The sequence below is a fragment of the Plecotus auritus genome, assembly GCF_963455305.1.
Source record: "Plecotus auritus genome assembly, chromosome: 8".
Classification (NCBI taxonomy): domain Eukaryota; kingdom Metazoa; phylum Chordata; class Mammalia; order Chiroptera; family Vespertilionidae; genus Plecotus; species Plecotus auritus.
The window spans coordinates 117,251,131-117,263,625 of NC_137782.1; the positions used below are offsets into that span (position 1 = coordinate 117,251,131).

Here is a 12,495-nt window from a genome sequence, read left to right on the forward strand (position 1 = left end):
GAGGCGGGTGAAGGCCAGGCCAGGGTCACTCTCCTGCGGGCCCAGCCTCCTGTCTTTCTCTCCTCACCTCCTGTCCCTTTGCTTCTGCTAAGCTGGGGCATGAGGTAATGGAAGGCCCCAGCTGGTGGAGACATTCCAATCCATTGCACTGCCTCTTCCTCCTTTTTCTGTGGGATCAGAGGCATTTAAATCTGAAACCTAAAACGGAAAGGAAAACCTAAAACCTAATAACAAAAACATAAATACTGTCTGTTTATGCCTCTTCAGATCACCTTCCTCACCCGCTCTCACAGAAACTCAGGCAAGTTTTGGGTTTCAGTGTTTGTTCTTAATGAGAGGCCTTTTCGGAAAGTTCACCCCAGGAAAACCCGAGCGCAGCGCATGTGGGCGCCGAGGGATGGGAACTTCCTTCCTCCGGCTCGAAGCCCATCATTACCATTTTCAAAGGACGTGTTGGAATTTCAAAGATTCATGAGTGGGCATACATTTATAAAGTCATTGTCACCAGGTATAAGCATCTTAAAATTTAAAAACCCATGAAAGATGAAGCACTTCTTTAGGTTTGCTTCATACAGACACTCAGCTAAGATTTAAAAAAAATAAATCCTGTTTCCAAAACTCAGGCTTTTGGCTCTTATTTATTTAAAACTTTATGCCAAACCAAGCCTCCCTTCTTCTAGTCTGTTGTTAACTGGAGCATCTGGGACCTAACTCTGATGTGGAAAGGCCGGCCTTTTAGGGCAGTTCTACAACTGCTCTATTAACAGGAGTCGAACAGAATGCTTCTCTTTCCCCTACTCAGCAAGCTGCATGTCTGCTGGTAAAACTGGAACTCCTGAATGTGGCACCCCATGTGTGCTTAACATGGCCCAGCCCTCCTGCCCATCCTGTCCTCACTTCCCCCCTTCACGCCTCCCTACACCTCGCCCGCCCGTGTCACCTCATTTAATCCTCCCCACCGCCCGGTGGAGCAGGGCTGTTACTGTCCCAGTAACAGAAGAGGGAACTGAGTTTTGAGAGGGCTTTCCACTGTGCCCGAGACCACATCGCAGGCCAAGTGACTATCAGACACCCAGCCCCTGCCGGGGCTCACACTGGTCTGCTCGCTGCCTCCACAACCAGCCTCCTGTGTCCTGTGAGCAACATGAGCGCTGGCGTCAGGCAGACCACAGTTCAAGCGTCCGTGCCCCTGCTCTGTGGCCTTCGGCTGGCTTTAACTTCTCTGATCCTCAGTTTCCTCATCTGTAATGAGGACGGTAAGATGACCCCTCTGCTAGGGTTCTAATAATAAGGAAATGAGGTGGAGGCCATGACAGGGCACATGGTAAGCACACAACATCATCTGGCACTATGTTTTATTATGTGTGATTATTAGTCCCCCTCCCCCCCCCACCACACACACACACACATACAGAGCACAGGCAATAGGTTCTTTTACTTGAACTGACTCTCACCTGCTTCCTTGGCCTGGAAATTTCTACCCCCTACACACACACACACACGTGCACCCCATGCTCTGCGGTACCCCTCTCTTCTCCACACTGGGCCCTCTTAGCCTCTGCTCACATGGGTCTCCCCAACTCAGGCAAGAGCCCCGCTAGGACAGGGCTGTGTCTCTTCTTCCCATTTATTGCCCAGCAAGGTGCCTGCACACAGTAGGACCGTGGACGCGAGCTCAGTAAAGGAGCTGGGCCTCTGCACATCCTTTCCCAGCTGAAAGCATTCCCTTCATCAGTGGGCAGAGAAGCAGGCCTGGGTCCCCCTTCCGTGGCAGGCAGAGCACCCCGTCACAGGAAGGCCTGTCTTCAGGCTCACACAGTCAGCCGCAGACATAGGGTGGCTCCTCTTGGAAACTTGTGTCTAATTTTTCTAATCTTAAGAAATGGGAACTGGCATGGTACTGATGTGTCTGTTTGGTCGCTTGGCCTCCTGTGGTGTCTAATGGCGTTTGTGTGTGTCTTTTTCATGTAGTCCTTCCCTCCCCACCAGCTGAAGTCAGCATTCACAACAGGAGCTCACACGGTGTCCTGATATCCTGGGTCCCGGGCTTCGATGGCTACTCCCCGTTCAGCATCTGCAACATTCAGGTAAACAAACCTCCAGGATTCAGAGGGAAGTGCCCGCTTGGTGCCCTGTGGGTCTCCCTCCCTTTTTCTCCCTCCAGCACCTCCGTTGAGAGTCCTGTCCTCCTCCCGGCTCACTGTGCACCTGCACACTCCAGAGCCTGCCTCCTTCCTGTGCATGGCCAGGGCCAGCCAGAGGGAACTGTGAGGCCAGGGAGAATTAATTTTTAAGGTTCAAAAATGCATCCCTAAGGTAGGACTGGCTTGTGACCAGGAGTTCAGGAAGCTAGGTACTCGTAATCCTGGCTCTTCCTGGGCTGGTGGCCATGAATGTAGCACCTTAGCCCATGGTCCCCGGGAGACCTGGGCCTCACAGGCTTTGCAAGTCTTCACCCATTTTAACCACTACCTCCAATGGTAGAAAAGAGAGGTTAGCCATCCTGCAGTGACTCCATGCCAAGAGATATACTCTGCTCTGTTAGTTTTATAAACATGGAAAGTAACCCAGCTGTTTCTTTCCCAAGTGCCCCAGCTCAGGGGCTTTGCAGACTCCCTCACTGAAACCCACACCAGCTCTGCAGGCTCAGCCCCAAGCGGCAGGACCGAGGTCAAGCCTGGGAAGCTTATGCCACAGGCAGTGCTCAGACCCCTCTGTGTGTCTGGAGAGACATTGCGTGTGGGAACAGGTAGTGAGCACATGTGGATTGTTTGCTGAAAACAGGAATGTGATCTGCCTGGTACTTGATCATGCAGTAGGGTCAAGAATTGTTCTTAGTCTCATAAATGTCTCGTCTTATTAGTAAAAATCATGTCAACCTGACGGGCTATTTACACCCACTCACTGTAAGGAAGTGACTTCTAAAGAATTTTGTGTTGACAACCGGATATGGGTTTTTGTTTTGTTGGTGTTTTTTAAAATATATTTTAATTGATTTCAGAGAGGAAGGGAGAGGGGGGGAGAAAGATAGAAACATCAGTGATGAGGAAGAATGATTGATCAGCTGCCTCCTGCAAGCCCGCAACCAGGGCATATGCCCTGACTGGGAAACGAACTGTGACCTCCTGGTTCATAGGTTGACGCTCAACCACTGAGCCACGCCAGCTGGGCAACAACCACATATTTTAATACCAAATGGAATTAGTCTCCCTGCTCTTGTTGCCTCCCACTATTGTCTAACTGCTGCTCCTGCTTTGAAGAGTGAACACATGTATTATCTTTAAAATAGCCTGCCCCTCTCCCCGCCATCCCCAGCCTTGCTAAGTTCTTGCCCTGCTTTGTAAACCTCCCAAGTACTGGTAAGTGTTAGGTCCTTATGTCTACAAAATCCTCACCAGGGCTATTTTTAACAGCTTTTTCTGGAGATATGTTTCACATACCATAATATTCACCCATTTAAAGTGTACAATTCAGTGGTTTTTCCTCACAGAGTTGTGAAACCATCACCACAGTGTAATCATGTCTGAATTCACAAGAGATACTGGGCTGTAGTTTTCTTGTATTGGCTTCTTCTGGTTTTGGTATCAGGATGATACCGGCCTTGTAGAATGAGTTGGGAGGTGTTCCTCCTTTTCTGTTTCTTGGAAGAGTTTGTGAAGGATCGCTGTTCATTCTTTAAATATTTGGTGGAAATCACCAGAGAAGACATTTGGTCCTGAGCTTTCTTTGTGTAGGAAGTTTTTTGATTACTTATTCAATCTTTTTACTTGGTATGGATCTGTTCAGATTTTTCTATTTCTTGAGTCACTTTTGGTAGTTTGTGTGTTTCTAGGAATTTGTCCATTTCCTCTGGGCAATCTGATTTGTTGGTATTCAGTTGTTCATAATATTCAAATTATAATTTTTCTCTTCTTTGAGGCTAGTAGCAATTGCCCCTTTTTCATTCCAGCTTTTAATAATTTGAGTCTTCCCTCTTTTCTTTTCTTGGTCAATCTAGCTGAAGATTTGTCAATTTATTATCTTTGCAAAGAACCAACTTTTGCCTTTGTGAGTTTTTCTGTTCTCTACTTCACTCATTTCTGCCTTAATCTTTACTTTCTTTCTTCTGTTTGCTTAGTTCTCTCTTTTTGTTGTTGTTTCTTACAGTGAAAGGTTAGATGATTGATTTTAAATTTCTTCTTTTTTTATTATGGGCATATATACTATTCATTTCCCTCTAAGCCCTGTGTTAGCTGTATCCCCTAAAGTTTGGTATTTTTCTGCTGTTCTTCAGTTCCTCTCAAGTTTTTTGTCATTTGCCTTGTGGTTTCTTCTTTTCTACTGGTTATTTAGGAATGTGTTGTTTAACTTTCACATGGTTGTGAATTTTTCAAATGTTCTTTCTTTGTTGATTGCTAATGTTATTCCCTTGTGTTCGGAGGATACACTGCTATGGTTTCCATTCTTTTAAATTGATCAAGGCTTGTTTATGGCCAAGCATAACTTCTGCTCTGGGTGGAATGTACTCCATGTGCACTTGGGGGCAGGTATATTTGGCTGGGGCTGGGGCTGGGCAGTTGTTCTGCATCTGTCAGGTTGAGATAGTGTATAGTTCTGTTCAGTTTTACTGTTTCCTTGTTGATCATTTGCTTGGTGGTTCTATCGATTATGGAAAGTGGGGAATTGAGGTCTCAACTGTTATTTTTGAATTGTCTAGTTCTCCCTTCATTTCTCTCAGTTTTTGCTTCATGTATTTCAGGGTTCTGTTTTGGGAACTACGACAGCCTGTTTCCTATTGTAGGGCCATGACTGTCCCCATATAGGGACATAGCTGAGGCATGGACAGCCCCTTAAAAATGTTACCAGTTGCTGAGCTGTTTGTAGAGTCCAAGAGGACATGAGGCTCCTTCCATACAAGGACGGCTGCCTTCAGGGGGACTTTGCGGAAGCACTGCCCCGCCTTGAGAGAAGGGTCTCAGGGTAGACATGAAGTAGAGTGGGCTGGTTGGAAAACAAGGTCGCCCTGAAGGTGGAAGGTGATGACACACAAATTTCACCTGCTCTGTCTCTCTCTTTCTCTCTCTCTCTCTCTCTCTCTCTCTGCACCTTGGCTTTGGGTGGCCATGGCCTGAGTGAACAATCACGCTTTGAGCACCAAGTTGCAGCCTGCCTCGCCTGCCTCAGGTCCTGTGGCACCGGCATGGTTATTCTGTCTTTGCCCCACCAGCCAGCTCTGCCTCTCTTCACCTACTCTCCTTTCCATCTCGGGTAGGGTGACCAGATTTAGCAAATAAGGAGAAAGTAATCTTACAAGTTAAATTACACGAGTCATTTTGTGACATACCCATACATATAATTATTTGTAGTTGACCTGATATTCAAACATAACTGGGTTTTTTACTTTTTCCTGCAGTCCTAACAGGATTAGTCAGGTTGGTTTGAGAAGTTATCATTTATATTCTGCAGATAAATGATATATTCCCATTTCTAAAGGGACCAAGGATAGTTTTGTAGCAGGTTCCCAGTCCATTACAGTTTTAAACTCTGACTCGGTAACAAATGAATGTTCTGGCCGAGATTCAGATCCACACAGAGGAGGACACACCCTCTTGCTTCCTGTGGTCCTGACGTGAATTCCTTTCTTCACCCATTTTTGGGCTGCATACTCCAGGTCTATTTTTAACGGTCCCACGTACTTCTTGCCATCTCATTCCCTCTTTTCCCCCAGGACCCACTGAGAAGGCCTGTTATGGAAACCCTGTCCTCTCCCAGGAACGGCTCTCAAAGCGCATCTTGTGCCTGGAAATGCTCCACGCGTTGCTCCCCAAATGGTGGATGGAGAGCCACAGGCTTCCTCCACCTTGGTCTCCAGCATTGGTCACCAGGAAGGAGGTGCATACTCTAAAGTGAGGAAACAAAGTGACTTCTGCCAACAGCCAGGACCCAGATGAGCATGTAGCTCACTGAGTTTCTTCTGGGGGCTCCTGAGGCCAACTGGGGCTTCTTGTCGCCCAGTGGAGTCTCCAGTTCTTAGAGGGGAGGTGAGGCCCCACCAGCTCAGTATCATGTAGCAGATCTGAAATTCCAAAATGTTATTTGGAATGCCTCTTGGCCTACATTTCGATACCTATATCCTGTAACAACAGCCTCGTGTATTCACACCCGTGATTGCTAGCCCATTACTATGAGGAATAGATACAGGGTTTAAGATTTTTCCCCCAAGTTGCTCTTGGTTACTTCTTTTTTTAATTTAGTATCGTTTTGTCTTTTCTGATTTATAAGTACTCCATATCATAGAAGTTTTGAAAAGTGTGCAGTGAAAAGATACCCAATCTCCCACACCCTCACTCACAGACAGGAGGTGTGCTTACTGGACAAGTGGGAGGTTTTTGGTGGGAATCCCCTCTCCTGCCTGTGCGTACAGAGGACGCCTGGAGAGGGATGTGGAGAGACCGGTGGGATTTATGAAGGATGAAGAGAAGGAACTCAGAGAAAGAGCTGATGTTTTAAAGAGCTTTAGAGAAAAGTTGGTTGGGTGAGGTGCAAATGACCCTTTCCTATGTCTCCCCACTAAAAAATGTCATAAAATCTGAATTATCTGTGTATGCTTTGGGAATGAATTTATATTGGAGTGTAATGAGAGGGGGGAATAATGGAAAACGTGTCCTGGCAAGTGTGGCCAGTTGGTTGGGCATCGTCGTCCCATGCACTGAAAGGTTGCTGGTTTGGTTCCTGGTCAGGGCACATGCCTGAGTGGCAAGCTCATTCCCCCAGTAGGGGCCGTGCAGGAGGCAGCTGATTGATGTTTCACTCTCACATTGATGTTTCTCTCCCTTCTGTTCTCTCTAAAAATCAAGAAAAAAACTTTTTAAAAAATTAAGAACAATGGACAACACTAAAATGTTCTTCAAGGAAGAGCAGAGGGTCCTCAGGTTGCACAATGAAAAGAAAAGCAGATTAAAACAAAATCCAGTATCCCACCTTCTAAAGTAGGATTTGGGAAAGGTTTTCTTTAAAAGTCTAGATAGTAAGTACAGGGTGTCCCCACAAAAATGTATATACACAACGGATAGCTCAATTTTGAAAATGAAATGTATTTTAATAAACATCGCCTTTATTATTATTCACTGTCTGTACTTTTTTAAAAAATATATTTTATTGATATTTTTACAGAGAGGAAGGGAGAGGGATAGAGAGTTAGAAACATCGATGAGGGAGAAACATAGATCAGATGCCTCCTCCACACCCCCTACTGGGGATGTGCCCACAACCAAGGTACATGCCCTTGACTGGAACCTGGGACCCTTCAGTCCGCAGGCTGACGCTCTATCCACTAAGCCAAACCGGTTAGGGCACTGTCTGTACATTTTTGGGGACACCCTATATGTTAGGCTTTACCACCCTGTGTCAGTTGACTTTGTTGCATATCCTGTGAAACAACTGAAAGAAATTGAGACTTGAGGTGGTTCTGAGAGAGGAGGGGCTGTTTTATAATGTGTTATAATAATTGTAATATACCGGTAATCATTTGCTCTGTCGCCTACCACAACGAGAACGCTTATTTTAGGCCTTTTCCTCAGGTCCTCAATTGTTGCTCCGGCAGCATGAGTAACACTCAGTAATGCTGGTGTGTGGCCCGGAAGGAAGCAGGTACTTCCCTCCATGGAGAGGGAGGGCCACGTGCACAGGATGCCTGAGAGCCCCACGTCTGACATTCCCGCCACTTTACTAATGCCCGGTCCACGTCTTCACTTTTCGTTTAGGTCAAGGAAGTGGATCCTCTGAGTAATGGCTCCGTCATGAATTTTAACACCTCTGCTTCTCCACCTCTGTATCAAGTCGAGCAGCTGCAAGCTCTGGCTAACTACAGCATCAGCGTGTCCTGCAGGAATGAGATTGGCTGGTCCACCCAGAGCCCTTGGATCCTGGCCAGCACGACCGAAAAAGGTAATTCCTGGTGTTCAGAATATTACTTCTAATGGCATGTGATTAAGTCCTTCCCAGTGGCCTGATTTAGAGTTTAAATTTTGCTTTCTTGGGTCTTTGTCTCTGGAGGAGAATTTTATGGAGGTGGCCAGTGAAAATGGGAAAGAAACTTATAAACTACATATATGTAATATTCTCTTTTGCATAAAAAGGTAATAGCAGCACACTCTTTATAGCATATATTATTGTTAATTAAAATATAGTAATATAAAGTGTTACTACTCATAGTATCAAACTCAAGAAAACTAATGAATTTAAAGAAGGCTAATGTTCACCAAACCCTATGTGCCAGGGACCATATTAGATGCCTTACATGCATTATTCATTCGATCCTCATAGGAGCCCTAGGGAGTAGATACTGTTACCTCTGTTATCTTACTCATTACATCTTTAAACTTCAAAGAATTTTCTGTGTGCTATCGAATTCTGAGATTTTTTTCCTTTCCTATGAATAAGTAGTGAATTCTGTTAAATTCGAGTCACACAATTTTCATCCTTTCCCAATTAGAGCTCTAGATCACTCAGAACCTCTTATGTGCCCTTAACTCCAGCCTTATACACCCAGTGGTCTAGTCTTAATACAGACAGAGCAACAAGTCCAAATCAGACATTGTTAGGGCTTAATCCTTGCACAAATGAAACTCTAGTGCCAAAATTGTGAAATACCTCCTTTTCTCAAATGAGGAAGAAAAACCTTTGAGAACAGTTTTTATATGCTGTGTTACACTTTCATTGAGTTCAAAATACTTTCTGATTTCTTCTTTGACCCCTTAGTTAGGTGTATAACTTAGTTTCCAAATATTTGGGTATTTGGGGGGTTTCTGGAGATCAGTGTGCTGATTTCTAATTTCATTCTGTTGGGGACAGAGAACATAATCTGTATCACTTGAACCCTTTTAAATTCATTGAGACTTGTTTTATGGTCCATAATATGGTCTATCTTGATCAATGTTTGGTGTGCACTTGAAGAGAATGTGTATTCTGCTTTTTATTAGATGGCATCTACACTAATAAAAGAGTAACATGCTAACTGACCGTACCTTCATGATGCCCACCAGCCAATCAGGAGTGAGTATGCAAATTAACCAAACAAAGATGGCAGGTTAATTTGCATACACAGGCGCCGAGTGGCCAGGGGGTGGGGCGGAACACCCCAGCTGCTCCGGGCCTCTGGGCAGCATGGTAAGGCGGAAAGGCGGCTCTGGGCTGGAGCAGAAAGGCCGCTCCGGCCAGAGCGAAGGCGGTGCCGGCAGCCAGGGGAAAGAAGGCCCATTCTTGCATGAATCTTCGTGCATCGGGCCTCTAGTATTCTATAAATATCAGCTTGCTGAAGTTGATTGATCATGTTTTTCAAATGGTACCTACTTCTATCCATTATTTAGAAAGAAGCGTTGATATCTGCAGTTATACTTGTGGATTTATCTATTTCAGTATGCAGTTCTTCCTTTAGGGAGTATAAACTTTGGTTTTGCTTTTTAATTTATTCAAATATCTGCATTTAAATTGGGGATATTTAACTAATTAAAATGTGTGGCAGGATCTCTCTTTTCCGCATCCAGCACGGAAAGAGAGATGAACCAGTTCTGAGTAGGGGCGGCTGGGGATTGAGAAATAAAAGAAAGAGACAAGACACAAAATGGAAGGAAAAAAACTGGGAACCAGGTGGGACCGCTGCCCTCTTCTGCTGGAGAGACAGTCGACCCAGAGCCGAGGCAGCGTGTTTATTTATATTCCAAATACCAGGGGTTTCACCAAAAGCTTAGGATCAAAGGAGCTTGGGTGGACCCAGGTCCTATTCATTCCCTCATTCCTGGTGCTAGACTGGATTTACATACCAAAGCCCACTCCTGACACCTGGGCAAAGGTAAGAGTCAGTGCTGATAACACATCTGCCTTTTTGGTAAATGTGTATCCAAGACGCGGCTCTGCCTGTTGCCTTGGATTCAGCTGACAATAATTTAAAGAATGCCCATATGCCTTCCCAGGGGGCTCTCTACAAAAATGTAATGTGATTATTTATATTATCTTGCTTACAGCAAATTTCATTTACATCTTTAAACTCTAGGTTTAAAGGTTGAGTTTAAATCTCATGTTTTTATTTTTCTGTCTGTAGCCCTCCTTTTCTTCTTTTGGGTTAATTGAATATTTTTATTCTGTTTTCTCTCTTTTGTTTGCTTATTAGCTATAACTCTTGTTTTCTGTTTTTGTGTGTGTGGTTGCTTTAGGGTTAATGTTTAACTTACCACCGTTTACCATCAAGTGATGTTATACCCCTTCATGGATCATGTTGGACCTTCAAATAGAATACTTCCATTTGCTTCTCTGATATTTGCACTATTGTTGTTATCTTACTTTTACAAAATATGTTATAAGTTCATGCTACATTGTTACATTTTTTGTTCAAACAATCAGTAATTAGGGTGACTTACATAATTATAAAAAATATATAACTATCCACAAAGTAACCATTTCTAATTTTATTCATTTTTTTATGTAGGTCCCATTTTCATTCAGTATCATTTTCCATCTTAAAGTCCTTCATCATTTCTTGTAGTACATATCTGGTGAGAAATCGAGCTTCTGTATGTCTGAGAAAAATATTTTTACTTTTTGATATATTTACTTTGCCTTTCTGAAAGATAGTTTTATTAGATATAGAAGTCTAGGTTCACATATTTTTACTTTCAGTACTTTAAAAATGTTATGTCACTGTCTTCTTTCTTGAGTTATTTCTGATAAGAAATCTACAATCTTTATTTGTTCCTCTGTATGTAATGTATCTGCATGTATTTTGTCTCCGGTTTCCCCTTCATCGTTGACTTTGAACAATTTAATTGTGGTGTGCTTTGGTGTAATTTTTTTTACTTGTGCTTGGGGTTCATTGAATTTCTTAGATCTATATGTTTTTGGTTTGCATCCAATTTGAAAACATTTTAACCATTACTTTTTCAAATTTTTTTTTATTCCACCTCTCTTCTTAGAGGACTCAATTACATGTGTATTCGATCACTTGAAGTTGCCTCATAACTCATGATATTCTGTTAGTTTTCCCCCCTGCTTTTCTATGTGTGTGTTTTTTTTGTTGTTGTTGTTGGGTTTTTTTTGGATGGTTTCTATTGTATTTTCAGGCTTACTGGTCTTTTATTGTGCAGTATCTAATCTGCCATTAATTTTATCTAGTGTATATTTCATTACTCACATTATAATTTTTGTATTTTATTTGTATTTTTCATGTTTCTACTTAACTTTTGGACCATATGGAATGCAGTTATCACTGTTTTAATGTCCTTGATAATTCTAATATCTATGTTATTTCTGGGAAAGTTTTGATTTATTTATATTCCTGCTATGTAGAAGACTTTGCAATTTCTTTGTGTAGCTGGTAGTCTTTGATTGCATTCCCAACATGGTGATTTTATTTAACCTTATGGAATGCTAGATATTTCTGTATTCCTATAAGTATTGAGCTTTGTTTTGGGACATTGTTAATGTATTGGGAAAAGATTGATCCTCTTGGATCTTTTAAAATTTGTGAGGCAGGACAGGAACAGTGCTCAGTCAATTACTAACGACTCTTGAGACAAGACGATTATGTGTACTCTGCCTAGTGATCCTGGTACCATTAGATTTTCCAGTCTGATAGCTGAGAATAGACAGTATTCCTAGCCCTGAGTGAGACCCAGGCACTGTTATCTTTAATTCTTTTATGTATTTCTTTTCCTGTCTCCATCCAGAGAATCCACAGCTTTCTCTTAGGCATTTGTCTTTCTTGGTTTACTCCCTCATTTTCACGGAGCACATTATCCATTAGCTCCAGGGAGAGTATGTAAAATATTAAAACTATGGGAACTTGCATGTCTTCATGTCATACTGGATTGATAATTTTTCCTAATATAGAATTATTTGTTGTAAATTATTTTTCCTCAAAATTTAAAAAGTATATCTGCATTGTTTTTAGCTTCATGAGTCGTTATGGAGAATTCTGATACTTAATTTTTCTATTTGAACTGTTTAGTTTGATTTTTAAAATACTTTCTCTAATCATGGTGCTGTGATGTGGAATTTGTTTGCTATCATCATTTATTTGTCAGCCACCATCAGTGGTTCTTTTGATCTAGAAATGCAAGTGCTTTGGTTTTGAGACTTTAAAAATATATATATTTTTATTGATTTCAGAGAGGAAGGCAGAGGGAGAGAGAGAGAAACATCAATAATGAGAGAGAATCATTGATTGGCTGCCTCCTGCACGGCCCCCACTGGGGATTGAACCCGGAACCCGGGCTAGTGCCCTGATCGGGAATCGAACTGTGGCCTCCTGGTTCATAGATAAAAGCTCAACCACTTAGCCACATTGGCCAGGCTTGAGACTTTTTCTTATACATTTTTTTCTTTGAAAATGTTCTCCTATTTTTCTGACCAGAAATTGTATTAGATAGTTGTTGGACCTCTTTGCTTCCTTAATTTTCTTTTCTCAGGTTGACCTTTTTTCTTTAATTTTTAGTCATGGAAGTTTACTTGATTTCTCTTCTA

General features: G+C 42.7%; 1 protein-coding gene across 1 annotated transcript in view; it reads left to right on the forward strand.

Moving 5' to 3' along the window:
* MERTK (MER proto-oncogene, tyrosine kinase) overlaps nucleotides 1-12,495 on the forward strand; it is a 110,839-nt gene that overhangs the window by 58,932 nt on the left and 39,412 nt on the right. The window contains exons 6-7 of the mRNA XM_080685870.1: nucleotides 1,972-2,087; nucleotides 7,743-7,926. Coding sequence (XP_080541996.1) covers nucleotides 1,972-2,087; nucleotides 7,743-7,926 — 300 coding nt within the window. The remainder of the gene's footprint in view (nucleotides 1-1,971; nucleotides 2,088-7,742; nucleotides 7,927-12,495) is intronic.